Source organism: Mytilus trossulus, chromosome 12 (genome assembly GCF_036588685.1).
Source record: "Mytilus trossulus isolate FHL-02 chromosome 12, PNRI_Mtr1.1.1.hap1, whole genome shotgun sequence".
Lineage (NCBI taxonomy): Eukaryota > Metazoa > Mollusca > Bivalvia > Mytilida > Mytilidae > Mytilus > Mytilus trossulus.
The window spans coordinates 37,346,181-37,371,595 of record NC_086384.1 but is presented as its reverse complement, the minus strand read 5'-3'; the positions used below and the strand labels follow the sequence as shown (position 1 = coordinate 37,371,595).

At 31.4% G+C, this 25,415-nt stretch overlaps 1 protein-coding gene across 2 annotated transcripts; it reads left to right on the top strand.

The window, feature by feature from the left end:
* The first annotated feature begins 10,012 nt into the window (after positions 1-10,012).
* Positions 10,013-22,018, top strand: LOC134692004 (inhibitor of growth protein 4-like). 2 transcript variants are annotated; one of them, XM_063552342.1, is made up of 7 exons: positions 10,013-10,144; positions 12,257-12,328; positions 13,448-13,614; positions 14,422-14,536; positions 15,111-15,201; positions 17,270-17,426; positions 18,067-22,018. In XM_063552342.1, exons 1-7 carry the CDS (start codon positions 10,108-10,110, stop codon positions 18,166-18,168), a joined length of 741 nt encoding a protein of 246 aa, XP_063408412.1. In that variant the 5' UTR covers positions 10,013-10,107; the 3' UTR covers positions 18,169-22,018. The 2 variants fall into 2 exon arrangements, with proteins under 2 accessions (XP_063408412.1, XP_063408413.1); XM_063552343.1 differs by lacking the exon at positions 10,013-10,144 and adding an exon at positions 10,153-10,265.
* The last annotated feature ends 3,397 nt before the right edge of the window (positions 22,019-25,415 follow it).

Below are 25,415 nucleotides of genomic sequence, written 5' to 3'. Positions count from 1 at the left end.
GTTCATTTATATGTTTTGCAGTTTAGTATGACTTCCATTTTCCCTAAACTATAGTACACATAATGGTTAATGGTTTAGGGGCCACCTGGAACCAGCCTCCGTGTGCGATTTTCTCACTATGTTGAAGAACCATAGGTGGCATATGTTGTTTTTCTGCTCTTTGACCGTTTTTTTTTTTTGGGGGGGGGGCACATTCCTATGGTGGATCATTTTGAAAATCTATGTTGGCCGGTTAAGGCCATTTTACGTTTTAGCCTTTAATATTCTATAGGGCGAAACGCGAAATCGCAAAGTCGAAAACGCGAAAAGGCGAAATATTTGTTCTTTCTGATTTCGCGTTTTCGCGATGTCACCTTTTTGCGTTTTTACGATATACATGTTAATATAACATAACATTTTAAATATAATTGGAGACAAGACTACAAAGTATAAGTCATTCAAATGATTGTCATATGAATTTCATATCTATTTTGAATATTTTCATAAATTAGACAATTTCTTTACATTCTTTGTTGACAATTACTGAACAAATTTAAAAACAGATGCATCTGTATAAAATGCCTTTGAATATACAATTTGATGGAAATTACAGTTTGGACACTTTAAAATATATGAAATTAATCATTATTATCGCCATGGCTACTTAAAATACATAATCTTTCATTTAATGCTCTTGTTGTGAATCTAAAATTCTCGAAAAGGCAAAATCGCAAAACCGCGAAATAGGAAAGAAAAAATATTTCGCCTTTTCGTGTTTCCGACTTCGCGTTTTTGCCCTTAAATATGGAAGGCGATAACGCGAAAACGCGAAATGGCCTTAACCGGCCACCATACATTCCCCATTTCCATTCAATTTTATTACGAAATGTGCATACAATAAATTTCAATTAATGTACAGTAGATGCATAGTGCATATGCAATATTATAATCATTTATTCAGAGGCGGAATATGACAAGGGGATGTTCACAACTCTAAGTCGAAGAATTTAAATAAACAAGAGATGAGCATCCCTTTAATGGTTTTAATCATACATAAAAGGGAATAAGGGAATACAAGAATCGCCAAAATAGACCGCACAATACAACAGACCGCATCACAAATCAACAATACCCAACAGTTTTGAAAAAAATCAAGCGTACAAACAAACACAGAAAAAAACAACGAACAACACATGCATGGTATTTTTTTTGGGGAATATAGATGCAGTCAGTATTTGGGGCTTTAAGTATAACATTAATTAAAAGAGATAATTTATTTATTGTAAAAAAAAGGAGGATTGCGATATCAAAACATATGCATATAAGACTCGGGAAGAGAGACAAGCAACTCTATGTAAAAAAAAGGGTTCCTCATTTCTGTATTCTACATTCTTATTTTTTTTCGAATTCGGACCCTCGTATATATTCCATAAATCATATATTTCACAAAAGCACTTAAAATTGTGCAGCAACAAAGAACCACATACAAACTTGGAATGAAACTAGGTGCTTTTAGATGGTTAGTATTTTCCAATTTCCCAAGTGGCACCCGTCGTTCTGTTCATTTCAAGTAAATGTCCTGTAATATATTAGATTTTTGCCAGAAATGCATACCAAAAAATCCTGGATGTGCGGTTTCGTATATACAATATAATATTTCTTGTGGTTCTCTAGTTCTATAAGAACCAACGGTTACAATGAGATAATTTTTTTATTGAAGTTCGTGTTTGTCAACGTCTGTTAATTTCCCTTTTTCTTGACTGACACTTCCTTTTTAGCTCACCTGGCCCAAAGGGCCAAGTGAGCTTTTCTCATCACTTGGCGTCCGTCGTCCGTCGTCGTCCGGCGTCCGTAAACGTTTAGAAAAATCTTCTCCTCTGAAACTACTGGGCCAAATTTAACCAAACTTAGCCACAATCATCATTGGGGTATCTAGTTTAAAAATTGTGTGGCGTGACACGGCATACCAACCAAGATGGCCGCCACGGCTAAAAATAGAACATTGGGGTAAAACGCAGTTTTTGGCTTATAACTCAAAAACCAAAGCATTTAGAGCAAATTTGACTGGTTGAAAGTGTTTGTCAGGACAAGATCTATCTGCCCTGAAATTTTCAGATTTATCAGACAACCTGTTGTTAGGTTGCTGCCCCTGAATAGGTAATTTTAAGGAAATTTTGTTGTTTTTGGTTATTATCTTGAATATTATTATAGATAGAGATAAACTGTAAACAGCAAAAATGATCAGTAAAGTAAGATCTACAAATAAGTCAACATTACCAAATTGGTCAATTGACCCCTAAGGAGTTATTGCCCTTTATAGTAAATTTTTAACAATTTTTTGTAAATTTTAGTAATCATGTACAAAAATCTTCTCCTGAAACTACTGGGACAAATAAAACCAAACTTGGCCACAATCATCATTGGGGTATTTAGTTTAAAAAGTGTGTCCGGTGACCGAGCATACCAACCAAAATGGCTGCCACGGCTAAAAATAGAACTTAGGGGTAAAATGCAGTTTTTGGCTTATAACTCAAAATTTAGGCATTTAGAGGAAATCTGACATGGGTTAAAATTGTTTATCAGGTCAAAATCTATATTCCCAATTTTTTTTAGATGAATCAGACAAGCCGTTGTTAGGTTACTGCCCCAGAGGCAGTGCCCCTTAATTGGTAATTTTAAGGAAACTTTGCTGTTTTTGGTTATTATCTTGAATATTACTATAGGTAGAGATAAACTGTTATCAGCAATAATGTACAGCAAAGTAAAACCTTAAAATAAGTCAAAATGACCAAAATGGTCAATTGACCCCTTTAGGAGTTATTGTCCCTTTTATTCAATTTTTTACAATTTTCGTAAAATTTGTAAATTTTCAGTAACATTTTCCACTGAATCTATTGGGCCAAGTTCATTATAGATAGAGATAATTGAAAGCAGCAAGAATGTTTAGAAAAGTAAGATCTACAAACTCATCCCCATCACCAAAACACAATTTTGTCATAAATCCATCTGTGTCCTTTGTTTAATATTCACATAGACCAAGGTGAGCGACACAGGCTCTTTGGAGCCTCTAGTTCATGTTTTCCTCATAACTTTTAGTCGTTCGCCTAAACTGCGTCATGCATTAATACTGTGGCGATAAATGTATATATTATTAGATGTATACAAAAAGAAGAGCTCCAGTCGATTTGTGCAGATTTTTGGCAAAATTGATCAGATTGTGGTGAAGCATGAAATTTTGAATAGTGTTCGTATATGTCATGGAAAAGATGTTCAGCTATGGACCTATGCAGTCTGAGAGTCGAAATTGGCGGGAGAGGTAGCAATTTTTAAAATGGCGGATTTTTAATTGATTTCTAAAAACTCCTAAAATAATTCATGGTTGTTTTTTTTATTAGGGAAGACATTGACATGAAACTTTGATTAAAACAGATAGTGCTTATACCAATTGTCTTGTTGAACACAATTTATAAAAATGTTAGCCATAGGGAATGGCGGCCATCTTGAAAAATCACAAAATTTTAAAGACAAAATAGGTATAGCGATTACAAATGAATTTTATATTGTATGACAATGTACGCATATTGTTTTTATCCAGAAATTTACACCCAAAACTTGAAATTTCAGTTGTTAGAATCTGATTAATGGTCGCAAAAGCCAATATCAATATTACCGTATACAGTCAACCTGGAAGTGGGATAACAGGAGATTTTATTTTTACAAGCACGATAAAGCAACCATTTATTAGTTGTAACATTAACGGTACCAATTTTTCTGCATCAGATGCGCATTTCGACAATACATGTCTCTTCAGTGATGCTCGTGGCTAAAATATTTGAAATCTAAAACTTATATAAAAGATGAAGAGTGAACCTGTTATTTGTACAATAGTTGGCCGATTGGAGGACAAATTATTTTATTTATATTGTTTTTCTGAACTTGACAACTTAAAAAAAAACTTAATTGCAGACAAATGAAGTATCATATCATACAAGTAATGTCATAAGGAAATCATTTGCCCAAATGTTCTCAATTGCCATTAAAAATATCACACAATAAAATGAGTTCTACGTTTTTTGTCAAACCACACAATAGCTGTTGCTGTCTATCATATTCTATCATAGTGTCCCCCAAATCTACAACTGAATACTGCCTGTACACATTTGAATCGATAATTGTTGCAGAAGGGTTCCCATATAGTCCAGTCGTTTGATAACACATGGTACAGTAATCACAAATGACAAGGACTATCATCTGAGGACTTCAGATATTGATATTTTTGGGGCCATATTGAATGATGGCCTTTTTGAAACCATGAGTTTCCAATATATGATTGTTTTCTATTTCCCAGGGGCGGATCCAGCCAATTTAAAAAAAGGGGGGTTCCAGCTATATGCTTCCAATCAAATGCATTGATCGGCCAAAAAAATGGGGGTTCCGACCCCCGGAACCCCCCCCCCCCCCCCTGGATCCGCCAATGATTCCCTGTTTTCATTTATACCGTCTTTTGCTAATTTTATTGAATATCCACCAATATTCTGATGCTTTTACCACAATCTGAACATATGTTTCACAAATCGACTGGACTATCAGGGTAAACTATTGCTTCAAGTAGATACATGTCACAATTAGTATAACAAAATACAAGTAACAGTCTTGGAAGAATGGAGTAGGTTGTAATAAGAGAACGATAATAATTTTTTGAAGAATTTTCAATTGATTTGAATTCCAAAATGGTCTGTGAACAATGCAAAATATAGTCCCAATTTAAAAGCTTTAAAGGAGCCATGAAATTTAAGTTTGTGGACAAAAATGATAAAAATTGCTCTCTCAAATCCCCCGCAAATAGTGATGGTTGACAGGCATGAAACTGTCCATATTCACGGGTAGTAAGGTCGTCATATCGAGGAGCGTTTAGTACAGTGATTTTGTCATAGTTTGGATAAGTTTGACATGGTTAATTTATGTTGGTTCCCTAAACTTATGCCTCAGTTCTATTCACACGAGCAGATAAAAAGCAAATAAGATGCTTGAATCTGTATTTGAGGTCAAACGATCTATATTGGAATTGTTGTTTCACGAAATTAACGCAGAATAAGCAAGATATCGGAATTGCTATGATTTGGTTAAGCGATTGACATGGTTCGGTTAAAAGTCTAGAAATTCGTCATGGTTTTGGTCAAGATTGTCATGGTTTAGATCGAAATAAATATATATGTGTTTCACTTTAATACAATATTTTGTTTGATAACGCCTGTTATTGAACGAATTTGCACTATATATTAACTGCCTGAGAAGAAAAAAAGCCTGTTTCGCCAAATTTAGTGGGTGTAATCGTCAAAGCGTAAACTAAACATGTCATGTTACTCACTTTTTGTAAGATTTCTACAATATAAATTTAAAAGTCAACTAGCTTTCGATATAATTTTACAAAACAAAAGACAAAGCGTTGCTTCTGTTTCACATATAATCTTTTCTCCATATGTTCATGCTTGACTCTGCCGAGGATATCATGAACGGCATCCCTAGTCAAATAGCTAAAGACTTCTACTCAAAAGTGGCAGCCAGTCAAAAAGGAATTCTTGTTTTTCATTTTCTTTTCTAGAAAACTATTCATTTGTTGGTTTTTCTTTATTTAAAATTTGGAACCAGTATGTTGAATAAAAGGAGATGTGGGGTTATTGAGTTAAGTCTGCCAATTGATCTTTTGTCGTGTGTTTTTCTATGTTGTGATGTTATGCTATTTTCATGAATTTTCTATGTTTCAGAAAAAGGGAGAAGGTTTGGATCCATTAAAACGTTTAATCCCGCTGCAAATGTTTGCACTTGTCCTCAGTCAGGAATCTGATATACAGTAGTTGTCGTTTGTTTATGTAATATATACGTGTTTCTCGTTTTGTTTATATAGATTAGACCGTTGGTTTTCCCGTTTGAATGGTTTTTCACTTGTAATTTTGGGGCCCTTTATATCTTGTTGTTCGGTGTGAGCCAAGGCTCCGTGTTGAAGGCCGTACTTTAACCTATAATGGTTTACTTTTTAAATTGTTACTTGGATGGAGAGTTGTCTCATTGGCACTCACACCACATCTTCCTATATCTATTATAGGTCCATGATACAGTGACCCAACTACAAAACTAATAAAAAGATATTAAGAGGACATCATAAGTCTTCAACCATTTACGAAACCGAGTAGTTACGCGTGACTTATTGGTTTTAAAACTATAATGGATGAAATAACAATAAAAGTACTTTCAAAGTTCGAATTTAAAATATGAAAGATTACAACTCCAATTTTGGATTAAAGCCGATATAATGTTCAAGTTTATCAATTATTATTACGAATCAATAAAAATCTTTGTTATACTGTATAAACATGATAAATGCATCGTGTATAGTATCATTAAATTATTTCAAATATTTTACTTCTTATGAAATATAGTTTCTATACTATCTGAAAAAATAACTCCTGCTATCTAGTTTTGAGTATGAGGTGGTTTATCATTAAATGTGATAGAAAAAGGATTGAAATTCAAAGAAAAACGTGTTACATTGTCTGCTACATGTACATGTAAACTGTGTACGACCATGATTTTGACCTGGCTAGACAAGAAATCATCATTTGTAATAGGACAGAACGCATTATTAGATGGACAAAGATGAAACAGATGGTAAGTCTGTTGATATATAATATCACAAGTACACTTCATTTGAACTTAATAGAATATTCAATGCTATTTTTATGCTATCTATATTTGCCTTTTATCATTTTTGCTTATTTGATTTTCAATTTACTGGGTAATATCAAATGTAAGATGACGTGGGAAATACATAAATGAGACAGCAAACAAACAACACAAAAATGAATTCTTTAACAATAGGATGAATTAAATAGGCCAAACTCTATATCTGCCTGTTTCTATAAAATGGGTAAATAAATTGAACAGAGACAACCAGAGATCTGAAACCATCAAACTATTCTCAGTATAGCGTAAAACAGGAAGGTATGGCATAGGACAACTTGTCGCGTCACTAGGTTCTGTACTTTTTTGGTGTTTCGCAACTTCGGAATTCAGTAAATATGTTTTTGAACTTAAATGTGTAAAACCCTTCACAATAGTTAGCACTTATGAATGCCTGTTTGGTGTCTGTGTTGTAAACTTATTATTTCGTAGTTTATAAATTCTTTTCACTTTGTGTAACTAAATATGTTTAGCATAAAAACAACGCAGCCAAATTCATAATTGTTTTTTTTTTGTTATTTATTTACACGATAAGGCTCGAAATTTAACACAAATGCATTGAATTGGACTCATAAAATTTTGGAGAGGCAGTTGCATCTATTGCTGCTTTACACGGGTCATTTGAAGCTGTTGGTGATACTGATTTAATTGAATAAACAGTGGTTTTACTCAATAAAGATGATGACAATTTAGATGAAAACAATAATGACGATCAACAGGGTTTGCCAAAAACAACTAAGTTCAGTGCGACATCTGTTCTTAAATTGTTCAAAGACGATGTCTTACACGCCACATGAGAACACACGGGGATCAACTGATTTATTCTCATTGTTCAGCGTAATTCTCGGATAGATGGGCTTTGACCGAACATGAAGGACGACAATCAAACCCTTCAATGTGCGATGTTTGCGGCAAAACATAGACTTAAAGAATCGGCCTAATTCGTCATTTAAGAGACCATGCTGGTACACGAATAGAGTGTGATATTTGCCACCAACGGTTTAACGATAACGCACATTTTGAAGGTCATCGCAACAGTAAACATTTAAACTACAACCCGTTTAAATGTACCGTCTGCAGCAAGGCTTTCGCTTATAGACAATCAATGGCAAGACATGTCAAATAATGTCAAGGGAATAAGTCCTACAACTGTATGGAATGTAATGCTGTGTTTAACAGCAAGCGTTCACTAGACCAGCACCATAGTGGGAAACACGGGCAGAAAGTCCTTCCGTTGGGTTCGATCATTCACCAGACAAAGTAAAATATGTAAAACAAAATAATTTATTAAATAATCAGTATTTAATACATTTAAAAGTTGATTTTTGATTCATTTCTAGCATTCATAAAGTTTAAATGATATATTGTCTCATTTTCAAGATAATGACATTTTTAGATATCATAACATGTTCTTTTATGAGGATGGATTTTTTCTTCATCTTTCCTATGGAACTGACGAATTCCTTCAGCACCATGTGCAAATCCATCATATGGGTTCACGATTGCACTTTTACGTTTAGTAGTTGATCTTTGGGGTTGGTCAAACATTGTATGGCTTCTGAAATAAATAAACGTTGTAATGTTAATTAGTTCTTTTGGAATCATGTGTATAATATGACTGCTGCAATAAAAGATTTAAAAATTAAGAAACAAATATTGAAAAATAGGATCCTCTCAATATTGCAATATATGCAATGAAATTACAGTGTTAAATATATATCGTTATTCATTGCTAGACATAATTCAAAGATGCACGTACAATATATGTATATAAAGACACCATGTTCTGCAAGAAACCATTATCAATTGATGCATATAACAAGATGTGATTTATCGCTTGATTTTACTCACAATGACCGACATAATGGCTGTCCCTTATGGTACAGGTTTACCTCGCCCTTTAGGAGCGAGCGAGCAGCTTAGAGAAACCACAATTCATGAGTTTGTGAATGTTTACATTTTTGCATAGTGATTGTCATCAAAAAGACTTAACACTTATCCAAACTCAGTATGACAAAATCACTGTACTAAACGCTCATCGATATGACGACCTTACTACCCGTGATATTTTGAGTTCGACTCAGGAAAACTTTTCATGACTTTTAATAGAATTTGTCCTAAAAAACATACACTCACTTTACATTGAAAAAATCTATTTGAGCAGATATTGATTTTTAATACCATGTTCCCCATTCTTTATTTTTAGTGAGACTACTATAACACATACATTATATATAATTGTTAAGATATATTATTTATTCAAATGTTCTCTTATATCCTTGAGGCATCGTCCCCTGGTATCAACTGCATTCAAGTTACCTATGATGCTTCCTTGTTTGCTTTTGATACAGGTAGGAAAGAGACATTTACACACATTTTACATGCCTATGGCCCATAAGGTATCGCCCCCTGGTGTCAGTTGCCTTTAGGAAACCATAATGCTTTCCTATTTGCTGCTAACACAGGATGAGTCATGGACATGTTTAATTTCTACTTTCTTTTTGGCTAATTATTATATATTTAATTGATCCAACTTTTTGTGTACTATACATATGTGGATATCTATTTTTCTTTTTTTCTTTTTGGGCTGCTTGTTTGTTATCTATATCAACCACACTTGCAATAAAATGCATTAGTATTAAAAAAAAACATACTATAGATTCTTTATCTACGTATTCTTTAAGAACTTAAATAGTTCTCGTTTAACTTTTTTTTTTTTATCTCATTGTTTGTATTGTATTATAAAAAAAATATTGATGTTGTAATGTTTATGCCCTTTGGGGCCCATAATTGGAAATAAAAAATATCTTATCTTATCTTATCTTATCTTATAGTAGTCTCAGATTCATATTGCCATTGTTCTCTACTCTTTTTTATTTTATTATTTTAGCACAACTTTATAGTTTCTTATTTATACTTTCTTTCTTTTGCTATTTTTGAAATACTAACTAGGCTTTTCCACCTCAGGAATATATAACTTTAGCTGTACAAAAAATTTAAGGAATGTTTGGTCTTCAATGCTCTTTATTTGGCCTTTTAACTTGAACATTTTTTTTATTCAAGCGTCACTGATGAGTCTTTTAAAAGTTGTAAATACCTGTATACAAATCCTTGTTGGCTCTATGAGTTTATTTACTCTATTCTTTATTTTGAGAATATTTTGCATATTAATATATAAACGTTATTCTTTATTTTGCAAACCCCATCTACACCCTCAATTATTGTCTACGTAATCCAAAAATAACTAATTTGACATTTATAACCTTTGACCTTTAATGTATAAATTGAATCAGAGAAATGTTTGAAGGCATACAAATTAGTAAGCCGGAAAGAAGCTCATGGTTGACACAGATTGTCACGTGATTCAATTAAACCCAAAAATCCTCCAAAATGGCAACTGCGATGTATCTCGAACACTATTTAGATAGTGAGTTTAAGTTACAGATATAAATGATAAATTATATGAGTAAAATAACCCTCTTCAGTAATCTCCCTATTCATATTTATATGATGAGGTGGCATACAGTGAAGATAAGAACGATGTCTCGGTAAAGGAATGAGCGGCTCAGCTCAAAATATTTTTTGGCGCAATTTTATAAATTTTCAAATGAATGTTTACACAAGTCAAGAGTTAGTAATTAGTCACAACTATTGGTAATTTTTACTCGATAGCATTTTCTTACCATAAATATGAAATCGATATTCCCATCAAACTATTAAAGCCATCACTCTTGTAACATTTCCTGTTTCTTTTTACCACAATTTTGTCTTGAAACTTCCAGTAGATAATATTAGCCAAGTCTTCACGCTGAGTGGCAGCCCAGGCTATTAAAATTGCTCTCCGGCCTGTACAAATCATATTCACAGTCCAACAGAATCTAAATAAAAAAAATCATAACTTGAGCTCCAGGGGATCCTTCAAGGTTCCTCTTCAACAGACTGTATTTTATTGTTTTTTTCAGTGACTTCCGTACATTTCTGCTCTGTAGTGATCATAATACATCTCTTTGTCTGACCAATATTTGTCTAATAGGTTTTTAAAGGCATTTATCACAGGCACTTGTTTCTGTCAATATGGGGTTTACTATCCATATCAGCTGGGTTTCAGCTAGGATTTTGAGAGCTTTAGTCACTTTTGCGCATGATAAAAATCAGCCTTATTTTTTATAATAGCAAGGGGTCTAGGATGTTTATGAAACTAGCTGTACATATATGTCCAAGGACTAGTCTAGGATCTTTGTAGACTTTAGCATTGCTAATGTAGGCAGTTATTGGCAATATTGCATGAATGGACTGATGTGATGCTATGATATGAAGATAAGAACAGGGATCTGGTAATATGGTTCACAACTTCACTTCAGTTATTTGCAGGGGACACCCCTGATAACAAAAGTTTGAGTGCCTCTATTTTTTAAACCACTGCACAAATAAACTTCTAATGACTTTTTCACTTCACAATCATTTAAAAATGTAAATCCTTGAAAATCTGTTTAAATCGATATCTGGAATCAACTTCTTTAATATTGGATAGAAGGATCTGCATCTTTACTTAATGTGATGATTCTAATGACTGTAGACTGTAGATCTCGTAAACTTTCCATTTTTAAACGAAATGAAATGAAAACGGGAAGTGACAATTGAATAATAATTTCAGAATAAAACCGGATTCATCTACGAACTTTCACGCATGCGCAATGCATAGAACAGGAAGCACCTGTTTGCAAGTGAAAATATTTACATTTGAATAAAGTTCATTCTTTTTTAAAATCGAAGTTGTCGAAAGTTTTTGATGAATTTTGATATCAAGTATGACGAAAATACTTTCAAATGACGAAACTACGACAAGCAAACTGCAATTATGATGTAAGGGAAATATTGAAATTAAAATAAAGGTGAACTGTCCAAGAAGATTATCAATTTTGTTCAAATGACGAAAATATGACAGAATTGTGAGAAATGATCAAAATGAAATGCTGACTGACTGATTTAACTGAAATAGACTATTATGATGGTCAATTATGAGGTTTAATAATAATTAAGGGATTAGTGACCCATCTGATTGGCGATAGGCGGATTACTTGTCATCACAACTTTTAACACCTTTGGTAAACGTTAATTATCTGAGGGGAGCTGAGGGTCAAAAACTTGTCAGAAACATTAAGACAGGTAGAATTCAAATAATTTGATGTGTAATAGGAAACCCACATCTTTTTTTATTTGGTCTAATGAATAGAATACAAATCATTATGACTGAATTGACAAATATCATAGGGAACAACAAAGTAGAAAGTAGCTCACCACTAGACTTGCTAGAGACCAAATGATGTAAAAGTTAAAAACAATAGGTCACCCTGCAACCTTCTACAATTCTACAATGAACAAAAACAAAGCCACATAGAAGGACCCGAAATGAAAAATATAAAACAATCCAAATGACAAAAACTAATTGCCTGATTTATGAACTAAACAATAACAGAAAACCACTGAATTTAGTGAATTACATTCAATTGTGTGTAACTTTGATATTTTTTTTTTATAGGTTTGGAGACTTTACCGAGTGAACTCCAAAGAAACTTTAATTTAATGAGAGACTTGGATCAAAGGGCACAAGGTAAAATGGTATATCTGAATATGATATTATAAGTACTAGAACACACCTAGGGTCTTCATTGAATCAAAGTACTTACTGTACTAGTACATTGTACCTACATCTTATTATTAGCTTTGATTTTTAGTGTTCATATTTTTCCATAATAAAAAGGCCATTTGTATTTGGGATTTTCAGTAACCCAAAAAATTGTCTAGTCTCATGCATTAAAAGGAAAATTAAAACAAATTAAAATGAAATTGTAATGTTTCAATGAAACACTTCAGTGTCTATTGATACTTTGTACATGTTATATAACATGTTTGCAAGGTTTGTTCAAATGTTCTCTTTGAAAAATAGAATGACTAGGCCTGTATCCCCCTTAATTTTGTATGAAAATAAAATTGAGAATGAAAATGGGGAATGTGTCAAAGAGAGAACAACCCTACCAAAAGGCAGAAAACAGGTGAAGGACACAAATGGGTCTTCAACATGTTCAATGTAGGTAGAAAATGTTGCAGGCAGAGAAGTGCTTCAGTGGCCACTAAAAAAATGTATACAAGGTCAGTGATAATGGAAGTCAAACTATAATATAATACTCAGAAATATATAAAAGAAACTAAAATTGAAAATCATACCAGACTATTAACCCTCCCCCTATACCTCTAATGTAGGATAAACAAACACACAACATTATGCATAGTAAACAATAGTAAAACTCAGTTTTAAAAAATCTGATGCCAGAAAAGGTATTGAAACAAACTAAACAAAATGAAAATGATACATCAATTAACAATGGACTACTAGCAGTTACTAACATGCCAGCTGCAGACCTCAATTAAACTGATTGAACTATGTCTCCATCATATGAATATCAAGCACAATCCCTCTCTTTAGGGGTTTAGTATCATACCATCATAAAATAAATGAGAAGATCATAACCCGTATCATGCCAACAACTAGTTTTAGAATAAATGTTTGTGTTATTTGTTCATTATCCAAGTTAGACATCCAGTTCAACAATCTGGTATTGAGGTAATTCTTACTATACATACAAATGTAGCTACATGTACATTCTTTGATGTGACCATTTTTCAACAACCATTTATTTTGTAACCTCATTAATTATCAATTGTATTTTAGATTTGATGAAGGAAATAGACAAGATGGCAGTGGACTATCTTGGAAGTGTCAGAGGTCTGTCACCAGAAAAACGCACAGAACAGTTAGATTCTATAGAAAAAATGTTCTCTAAAAGTAAAGAATTTGGTGATGACAAAGTACAGTTAGCCATGCAAACATATGAAATGGTAAAGTCTTGAAAGGATATAATTTTTTTGTTATCGTGTTTATAGACAATTTTTATGCAATTAACGAAATTAGGAAATTAACAGTTCTTGTTGGAACTCTTTATTGACACAGCTTAAAACATTTTATGCCAGACATATATTTTGGTTACAAAGAGTCAAAGACTCATCAGTTACACTAGAATAAAATAGTTAAAATCCCAAATTAAGAATGATGAAGAGCACTGAGTACTGTAAATTGAGAATTATTGTGAGGTTTTTATTATTGTGAATAATTCAACAGAGTTATAAACGCAATAATTAAAACTCGCATTTTGTAATATTTTATCTGAATTGAGCAGGACTTTTCTCAAAATCATAAAAATTAAAATCGCATTTAAGTTTAAAATGACAAAATCGCAATAATAAATGCACACAATTATTTCTGAATTTACAGTACCTAAAATTCCAAAAGTGTTTTGCTGAATGAGGGAATTCAAATAACACAACAGTTCCAAATCTACAAAATGTAGGTCTGAATCACAAATAACATTGGAACTAGTATTGAAATACAGTACACATTTTAATAACAACTTCTTAAGCTTTCAAACTTCTTTTATTATGTAAGGTATTGTTTAATTTCTAAGCGACGATGAAATTTTAAGATTTATTTTGCTCTTAAGAAAAGTCCATCAGCTGTGACCATAGAAATTTTCCTTTAATCTCATGAGTGAAAGCTTTGATATATATGTTTAAATAAGTGCTACTATGTAAGAGTTATGATAAGATTCAAATGAAAACATATTGATAATAATACTTGTTTAATTTCAGGTTGACAAACATATACGAAAGCTAGATGCTGACCTTGCTAGGTTTGAAGCAGATTTAAAAGAAAAAAGTTCGTCATCTAGTCAACAGAAAGGAGATTCAGACTCTGGCAAAAAACGTGAGGGGGTAGAAAGAAATCAAATTGAATTTTAAATGGGAACATTTGTAAAAAAAAATCTAAGAAAATTTGAATATAGAAAACCCATCAATAGCATTTTATTATTCAATTTCATATGTTGTAATTTATTTCAAAGTTATTAACTCATGAGCTAATGGAACATGAAATTATGCAAATTGGCATAGATTTGCAAAACAAAAGAAAATTTAAATTTTGAAAACACATAAAAGTAACTTTGTTATTAGTTAAGATTAAATATTTACATTAAAATGGCAAGCAAGTATAAAAAAACTTTAAACAACATTTAAGTAACAGAAATAAAATGTATCCCCCCTAAAGATGAATAATTTTCGATCATTTAGGAATTGAATATAATCGTATTGAAAGAAAAAAGCAATACATACATTATCTTGTTATTCACTGCTTTCAGAAAGAATGACAGAAATCTACAAGAGTTGTTTCCCTTATACTATATACAATGCAAAAGACAGCATTTGATACATTTTGTTTGTAAGGTTATTTCAAGCTCAAGAAAGTTTTTTTCACGGCTTAACATTTGATGTTTCTTTTACAGTTAAAGGAAAAGAAAAGAAAAAGAGGAAATCTATGAAAGAAGAATTTGAAGATGAAATTCCTCGGAAAAAGAAAAAGAAAGGAGCACCATTGTATGCACATATTTACAATTACTTAATAATAACTTGATTTTAAACAGCTCTGCACATAATTCTTCAATAATCAACATTTAGGTGTTGGAGATTGGGAATCTTTAAATACTTTAAACAAAGCAAAGATTAGTCAATTTGAAATCAGAACATTGTATTCTAGTAATTTCATAGGGCTGTAAAGCATAAAGGGTGCAAGCACTTCATTCTAAAAATGTGTCAATTCTTTTACAACCCTATGAAATAACTAAATGAAGCATTCGATACTTATAATGCTATATAATAGTATGTGTGGTTCCAGTGACATGTAATAAAAAATTAGGGTAGATAAGTAGGGATTTTTTTTTATTTTATGTTTTTTTCTTTCTATTGAGTCTATGGGAGCAACCTTCTGACTTTAACAGTGGAAAATGAAAAAAAAATCTTTAAGGTTCATGGTATTATTAAGACTAAATAGTAGGCATGGTAGGGTAACTGAAAAAAGTAAAAACACAAAAATACTTAACTCCGAGGAAAATTCAAAAAGGAAAATCCAAAATCAAAAGTCCAAACACATCAAATAAATGGATAACAACTGGAACCACACATATTTTTTTGCTATGATCATGATTACTATCAAGTTTTTCTTTTATTTACCTGAGCACTTTATTGTGGATAAGTGTGTCATCAAGAATGTTGCAATCTATTTTGAAATGAAGATTAATTTCAGAATGATGCGAGATTGCTATAAGCTAATGAAATGAACATATAATAATGAAAAAAATGTCTAATGTTAGTATTGTGTTTATATCTACATATCCTCATGTTTATGTCATACCTGAATTGTAAAAAAACATGAAGAACACCATTAACTGTAGATCCATCATTATTTGTTGGATACCAATTTTCGAGGATTTCGTGGGGTTAACCAGGAATTAAAATGATCAATGAATGACAAGTTCTTCTTACTGCTTGTATGCAGACTTAGGCAATACCGCAAAATTAAATATCCACTGTTATAAAAGTTTTCCTTTAGCCACGATAATTGGTACGCTCGAAATAAATTAATCCACAGTACTTAGTTTTGGGTTGAGATGCAAATTCTACTGGCCTGACTTGATATCTAAATCTTTCAGAATTTATCACTACCTTTTCGATACACAAAATATAATGCTTTCATTATAACATTCTATACATATCAGCTTTGTGAATATTTCAAGAAATTTATCATTGTAAAATTTGATGAGATATTTAAGACACAAATACAAATGTAATGTTCAACTTGTCAAGAAAATTACATAATTTTTTGAAGGTACAGGAATCTAATATCTGTTCTACAAGCATCAATGATGTCATTGTTAAAGACATATAATTTATTTGGATGTAACTTGTCTTCTGATTGGCTGACGTTATTTTGTTATCAGCCCAGAGACATAATTAAGTCATGTGACCGTACATCATCAACTTTATTTCATGGTTTTCTAAGGTTTAAAATGGAGTTTAGAATTAAATTATAAGAAATGACTAATATTTTTTCTGTCTTTTCAAAAGAACATAAAAAATGGTTGCATACTGTTAAATAATCCGCTACACGCGTTATTCAGTGTGCACCAAATGTTTTATGTTATTTCTTCATAGAATATTACAGACATTCCTTAATTTAAAACAGAGTTATCTTCCTTTGTCCAGAACTGTACAATGTGGTATTTGATTTTACTTCCCACTGATAAATTGAAGCAGTTTGTACCCTTGAGTCCTTTGAAGCACTTTGATAATATTTGTCTTCAGTAATTTCCTGATTTAACGGTTTGTAAGTAATAAGCAATGTTTTGTACCTAAAAACTGTAAATTCAGAAATTATTGCGATGTCTAATTATTACGAAAAATGCGACAGAATTATACTAATTTAAACTCGCATTTTGAAATTTTTTGTTTGAATTAAACAGGATTTTTCTCAATATCGCAAAAATTCAAATCTCATTTTTGTCTAAAATGACAAAATTGCAAAAACAAATGCACACAATAATTTCTGAATTTACAGTATTGGCAATCATCAGACAACCAAAATTAATAAATATAAATTATTTTGCAGATCTCCTGAACCTGAAGCAGCACCCATCACAGTTCCCCTTATATCCATAACACACCCTTCAGATGTATTAGACATGCCTGTAGACCCTAATGAACCTACATACTGTCTATGTCACCAGGTCTCTTACGGTGAAATGATTGGCTGTGATAATGCTGATGTGAGTATACATATTCTCTGGCTTTAGAGACATAGTGATAGAGTGCTTTTATGAAAAAGGTGATTAAACGAAAAAACAAATATTCATGGTATCAAATTGTTTTAAAAATGCAAAAGATCATCATGTCTGTAGGGGCCTCAGTGGCCAAGTGGTCTGTGTAGTTTTAATGTTATCACTAGCCAGTCAACGCTGAAGTTGTGCAGGTGCACTCAACTCCAATCTTACTCCACTAGGATTGTCAGTTTTTCTATGGAAGGTCATTGGTTTTCTCTGGGCGCTTCTGCTTCCTCCATCAATAAAAAATGGCCGCCACAAAATAGCTCAAACATTTAACATATTTAAATAGTTTTAAAAGTGCCTCTCTAATTAGAAACCAACAGCCTACAATATGATTTAAAAGTAAAAATTATTCAATATCAACAGATTTATATATGACTGTAAACTTAATAATTTTCTTGCTTATTTTGCATTTATGTCAATTGGATTAAAAAATTTAAGACAAAAATTGATATTAGAAAACAAATCCATTTTTTTTTTAATTGCATATTTGGTGTTGATGCATAATCGCAAACTAGCATTTATTACTCAAATAACAAAAAAAATTCTGTACATAATTGTGTTATTTTTGTTGTGTTTTCAGTGTCCAATTGAATGGTTTCATTTTGCTTGTGTTGGACTAACAATCAAACCTAAGGGTAAATGGTTCTGTCCCAGATGTTCAGAAGAGCGGAAAAAGAAATAAAACATCACAGATTACGAGAAGAAGAAAGTGCTTTGGTTTTATTTGTAAAACACATCATCGGTGCATTTATTGTCTAGTAATGTTCATTTTGTAGTAAACTAAAAAGAAGAAAAAAACTATCATTATAGTTAATTTCCTACTGCATGTAGAGTAATACTTTGGTTAGCTTGCTTGCTTTGTTGGGATATTGTACAATTTTAATGTAGATAATATTCAATCAAATGTTTTGACAATGTCAATTTTAAAATAACAAACCTTCAGTAAATGTTTATATGAACAAAGCAAGCAATACCAACCAAAGTTTAACTCTACAAGCATTAGGAAATAAGCTATAACAATCAGTTCATCTACCATGTGGTTTGTGGTATTTTTTTCTCTCATAAAATTATATATTTCCCATTTATAACAATCATGACAAATTTAGACTTGAAATTACAATGTTTTTCTGATAGTTAGTTGGTTTGAAACCATTCCTTTAAAGATATCTCGAAATTTATTAGTGTTTATTTTTAAAACAACTATTTTTTTCTTTCTGTTCAGTTAATTTATAGAAACTCAAATTTTAAAAGTCTAACATGGTAAATACTTTAAAAAAAAGATGTATTATTTTTTTAATAGTAGAAACGATTGTCCCATTACACAAGGAATTTTCAATTTTCTTGGAAAACAGTAGGTAAATTTAAATACAAAAAACAGTTGTTGATGCGTTCATTAGAAATATTCTTCAAGTTTTATGACCTCTGTCATGTCTATGTTGTGATTTTGTTATTTTAAGAAAAATTTCAGGTTTTACTGAAGAAAATTAATCATTTACATATAGTATTTTTTACGTATCTCCACTGTTTTCTTATTTTTGCATCTGAATTTGAAGAAGATATTTTTCAGCTAAGTAGCAATCATGGCTTGATAATATAAAGATATTTTTAGAAGTATTAATATATTTTACATCATAATTTAAGGCATAGTATATGTATAAAGTTAATATTTCAGATGAAATCTTGTACGCAAATAGAACTTTTTGAACTACACTTGACTATAAAAATTGCACACTGAACATTTGTTAAAATTTAAAGAAAAATGTGAGGAAACCCTTTAAATTCTCATGAATTGAAGAAAAGGGCCCTAACATCTTTTTTCTCCATATTCAGGATTTGTTTTTTTGACTAATCTCTAGTTTCGATGTTACAATTTTTTTTGCTGGAATATATTAGTGACATGAAGCTTCATAGCTTAGTTTATAAGAAATCTCATTTTGCCATCATGTGATAAATTGTTGTTTATTTTGTTTAGTGACATATGTACATTGCATTGTGGGTAAGAAAATATTATATTGTGAAAATGAAGATTTGAAAGTGACCAACGTTTGATTTATTCTTCAAGAAAACAAATGATTGAAAGAAAAAAATAGCAGTTTTAAATTGTCCTTTTTCTTTAAATTTCCTTCCCTGTAATAAATCTGATTAATCTGTTAACAGGCTATGATTTGAACTTGGAATTTGCATAATTTCTTGTGTTTAATAAATTTTTTTGATAAATTTTATGTTTATTTGGTATTATAATCGTTTGAGTGGTTTATAACACTTTCCATACAATGTATTTTGGTTAGATAGTGTTGTGCGCGGCACAGCACATTCTATTGAAAATATAATATTTGTCTTTGTAATAGAAAGTGTTGCACAGAACATTTCAGTACTGAATAAACATGGAATTCAATAACAAGAAATCAAGGAAATTCCATAATTAAAAATAATTCCAAGTTCAAATAATAGCCTGTTTGTAGGTAATTTTGAAAACATTGAGAAATATAATTGTTCTTTTCACAAAATGTTTCACTGTTTATAAGGGATGTTATTGTTATATGACATTGAGTAAAATTATTACTTATAACTAGTGTTATCCATTCCCATTTCTATTCTAATTTTTATTATCACTATTTTTACGAAATTTTCCTTTGATATTGCTGACTGATAATTTCCTTTCTTGCTAAAAACAAAGGGGGCACCTGGTGTTACTAATGAAATTGAGGTAAAATAGAAATAACAGATTATCATTGGTCATGCATCTCAACTCGATTGCCTTTCTCACTTTCCCAGTACTGGCTCCAAAGGAGAAAATTAATCTGGTTGAGATGATCAACAACAATCTATAATTATGTAAACTATCTTGTTTCTGTTAAAGAAAGTAGACTGAAAAATTATGGTGAGAAAGGAATTTTTTGAAATTTTGTTTTAAAAACTTGTGATCCAAATATATTTATTATTTGTATGTCACAAATTATCCCAAAATCCTTTTTGTCACAGCATGTGCACATATTTCTTCAAATTAAAATCCATATAAAAATAATTTAAAATGGATTTTTTTTTCTTAATTCAGAGTGCATTTTAATAGCATTATAAGTTAAAAGAAACAATATTGGTATATTTTAATGTCTAAGAAATATTATCATTTTGTGTAAACAATGTATATTTAGACTTACCATGTTATAATTTTTAAGAAGTATATACTATGTTGGGTATAGAAAATAGTGTTCATAGTTATTTAAGCATTCTCAAATTCTTGAATTTGATATTCCACAATCAAAATATTTTGTCAGTATTCAAGAGGCTTTAATGGTAGAATTGCAGTGTTTTGATAGATTTTTCACCATTTTTTCTAGTGCTATGTTTTCTATGACTAAATTCTGTAGTAATAATTCAGTGGAGTGCTACCTTTTATTTCTACCATGGTTACAGTAGAAACTTTCAATATAAAGTTTAAATTTTAAGTGATCTCTCATATTATGTTTGAAATTGGTTTAAGTGAATGAAACTTATTAATGTGCATGTATACATGTCAGTGGGAGAGATTATTAGTATGAATGAGTTTAGATATTGCATATGAAAGGCTAAACTTCATTGATGAAAAACCTTTTGGATTGCGATTTTTCTCAAATTATCTGCTATGGTATGCAATAAATACATGTATTTCTGTATAATCAGAGTTTTTTCTCATGCTTTGATTACTGCACACAATGAAAAGTAATAGATATTGCAGACCATAAACTTAATTGTTAAATACATGTAGGGTTGTAATAAATTGTCTAGGACGATGACATAAATTGTATGTTTGAAAAAAGGTTAGACTGGGATTCTGGCCCGTCTGCTATCACTAGGAAGCAGATATTGTGCTAGGATCTAAGGCAAGAAACAGCTCATCCTGGATGTTTTGAGCTAAATCTAACAGAAAGAAAACAACAAAAAAACATAGGTTAAACCCCATTTCCTGAGTAGAATTACTGTAGAAAGTTTTCCTGAAATTAAATATTCGAAGGCCGCTTGGGATGCAGTTAACATAAAATTTTCATTCCTGAATTATCACTTTATTTTCAGTATTCTTAAATGTTTAATGACTGTTTATAGATTTTCTTTCAAGATGTTTCTTTTTGTTTTATCAATATTAATCTTTAAGTGGACAGTAATATTTATTTTAGAAATACATGTCTCTTGATATTTTTATTGTTAGTTATGTTCCTGAGAGTGATTTTTAGATGCAGCCTCTGTAAATGATGTTGACCTAATTTAGGGAATGCAACTCCTATGTTTTTTCATTGATATATGTCAAAGATTCTAAGTAACATAGGAAAGCTTATAGACTATTGTTGAAACTGGCTATTATAAACACATTACTGATTTAAACTGTTATTTCCCTTGATTTAGCTTTACCTCCTTTAGAAAGCTAAAGTAATTATTTTGCATGTAAGAGAGGGAGAGATTATTTTATGTATGAGGATTTTGCATGATAAAAGTTGTAAATATGGACACCCAGTGTCACTATTGTTTTATTGTTATTCACAATAAAAACATCATTTGAATTCCTTTGTTTTTTTTCTGTAGCTTTTAAGATTGGTTAATTTTGAGAATCACAAACGGTAATTTGTCTGTGAATTGAACAAGATGAAATTTTTTGTGTGAAGAGTTTCAACACAGATTTTTTTTGCATTCCTTTAATGCTTTGTGGAGTTAGCAGGATTATAGATAAGTTGTGGTATGATTACCAATGATATAACTCTCCAAAAGAGGCCAAATGACTCAGAAATTAACAACTATAGGTCTTTGTATGGCTTTCAACATTGTGTAAAACCCAAATCATATAGGTTGCACTTTGTAAATACAGCCTCTTTTGGCGAGATATATATTTATAATCAGATATTTTGTTTTATTTACATATTGGTTCCAAGGTATGATCTCCATGTTTCATCTCATAGAGATATAACTTGGGAATGGTTCCAATATAAAAACACCTGGTAGTGACAAAGATTCAATTCTAAGGGAAACACAAAGATAAGGTAGGGGTAGTTGGGAATTTTAGTATTTAAGTTTAAAATTCAAGAAGTTTGGGGTATATAACTGTTAAAAATATGCAACACAGCCCTATATGTTGACCTTTGAATGAAATAGTAGTGCATATCAATTTCTGTTCTAGGAGATAATTTTTACCAAACTTCATAATAAAAGTGGCACAGTATTAGCAAATTCTTCAATTTAATGTGTGTATCAGATGAATTTGAAGTTTCTTTCTTGTGGAGTGAAAGCAAGTTTGTTCTTTGTATTAGTATTCTTGTTTGCTGATATCTGCCCTTTGCCATTTTGAAATGTTATCAGACTTTGATTTATGTATTCACATATTGTGACTTGAATGGAGAGCTATCTCATTGGCACTCATACCACATCTGATATCTAGATTTTTATCTTGTTTTGGCTTGTGAAAGAGCATAGAACATAAAGGATTTAATAAGTTAACTTTTTTTTGAAACTTTAAAATAAGGGGCCAGGCATTGTCTATTATCACATCTCCTCCTTTGTCAGTTTTGCCCTTTTAGCCACACTATAAACTCATGCTAGTGGATGTTCATGGTACTCACATTTTATATGAATTAAGAGAAATCAGATTTTGACCTCATAATTTGATCTGGCTTGAAAATGTTCTAGTTAAAGGTTAAGATTTAAAACAATCAATTTAATTTAACTGACTTGGTCATGCCTCGGAGGATCCCTATATAATCAACACATTTTTTTCAAGAAAAACGGGGGTGGGGACAGCAGCCCTTCCCTCTAAATCTGCCTCTAAAACTTTCTTGAATCAAAATTGTGGATGTTCTATATAATCTCATGAAATTTAAGGTCTGTAGTTAATAAAATGGTCGAGTGATATATTAGCATCTCAACAATATAATTAACAGGTGCGGATCAAGACCAGGATAAAGTTGGGTTCTAACCATGTCAACAATCAAATGTATTGATCGTAAAAAAAAGGGGGGTCAAATCCTCGATTGAATATTTCTTCTCAGCTTTGAACTATAACTTAAATATTTTTAAAAAAGAAAATAACAATTTATAAATGTAGCAACTATCTGATTTGACCTTACAAATATCACAATAAAATACATAATTTTATAATGAGACAATTATCATCATCTTTTATATTTCATAATATAAACTACAGGCTTTAACTCATATGTCACTCCCATAGGTTGAATTAAATAGTGTTATGTTTTTATCGGTCACAACTAAATGCCTATTTTTGTACTTTATTATTTGCATCGTACCTGCGATATATTGTCGCATAATCAATACAGTTGCAGTACTAAATTCCCTCTTCAATGTTAAACGTGACCTTCTGCTGTTGTTTTTATACGCCAGTCCTTTAGACGGAAAGTATTATGGTATACCGTTGTCTGTCTGTCCGTCCGTCCGTTGTCCACATTTCAGACAATAACTTAAAAATACTTTCACCAATTTCCATGAAACTTAAGTGAATTGTTTATATCTATTGACCTAAGCTCCCTTTCGTTTTTTTTTAATTTCAGATTTTAAGTTTTGGATTTATGGGGCTTTATTCATAAAAAAGGGGGGATTTTCAACACTTCAGACAATAACTCAAAAAGGCTTTCACCAATGTCCATGAAACTTTGGTGAATTGTTTATATCTATTGATGTAAGCTCCCTTTCAATTTTTATAAATTTCAGATTTTACATTTCCGTATTATGAATTTTTATGCTTGAAAAAGGGGGGGGGATTTTCCAATTTTATGACAATAACTTAAACGCCCGTCTTTTAGAGCAACGGGCGTATCATGCGCTAAAGCGCAGCCCTTTATTTTCTATGGTCGGGTTGTTGTCTCTTTGACACATTTCCCATTTCCATTCTCAATTTTATCAATTACTTTGTCAACCAGCCATGACTTTTTTGTATGGAACTTGGATAGAAGAAGCTTTTTGAGACCAAAAGGCAGCATACAGAGCCTGTTAAATATTAAATAAAACCTATTTTTTTCCTGTTTTTATGCCCCACCTTGGATAGTACTGGGGCAATATGTTTTCTGGTCTGTTCGTTCGTTCGTCTCTGCGTACGTTCGTTCGGATTCAGGTTAAAGTTTTTGGTTAAGGTAGTTTTTGATGAAGTTGAAGTCCAATCAACTTTAAACTTAGTACACATGTTCCCCATGGTATGATCTTTCTTATTTTTATGCTATGTTAAAGTTTTGACTCCAATTTCACGGTCCACTTAACATAGAAAATGATAGTGCGAAGTTCATGTTAAAGTTTTTGGTCAATTAAGGTAGTTTTTGATGAAGTTGAAGTCCAATCAACTTGAAACTAAGTACATATGTTCCCTATGATATGATCTTTCTAATTTAAATGCCAAATTAAGGTTTTAACCCCCATTTCACGGTCCACTAAACATGGAAAATGATAGTGCTAGTGGGGCATCCATGTACTATGGACACATTCATGTTTACTGATAAATGGATTTTCCCTTTCAATTAAAGTTAACATACCTATTCAGAAAACATGTTTTATTTATTAGGTTTCAAACATTTCTCAAACCTTCGTTGAATGTTTGGAAAAGACTAAAAAAAAAGTGCATCTTAAGAAATCTCGATTTAGCACAATTACTTTTATATTTTAACTTTTTAAATATATCAGACTGACAATGCGTTTATTTAAAATCGTGCTTATACAGAAAAAACGGCTGCTGGGCAGGCGATAATATCGGGGGATTTATTATTCACCAGTACCATCGTTCATTTGAAGTGACTATGGCTTACCCAGAGGTACCTCAAAATATAGAAAAATTACTATTGCTGTTAAGTAGGATGACATTAATTTTGTTAACCAAAATTGACGCAGACATAATTGGTTGTCTCGACCATTATTGTACGTATGATGATACTGATGATAAATACAATTTGAGGAAATATATGCAAG

What these genes read in the sequence shown, in the direction of transcription:
- LOC134692004 (XM_063552342.1), top strand. Translation starts at nt 10,108, where the DNA reads ATGGCAACTGCGATGTATCTCGAACACTATTTAGATA. An exon ending in CTTGGATCAAAGGGCACAAG is followed by an intron (nt 12,329 to 13,447) that starts GTAAAATGGTAT and finishes ATTGTATTTTAG; the next exon opens with ATTTGATGAAGGAAATAGAC. An exon ending in TTGGCTGTGATAATGCTGAT is followed by an intron (nt 17,427 to 18,066) that starts GTGAGTATACAT and finishes TTGTGTTTTCAG; the next exon opens with TGTCCAATTGAATGGTTTCA.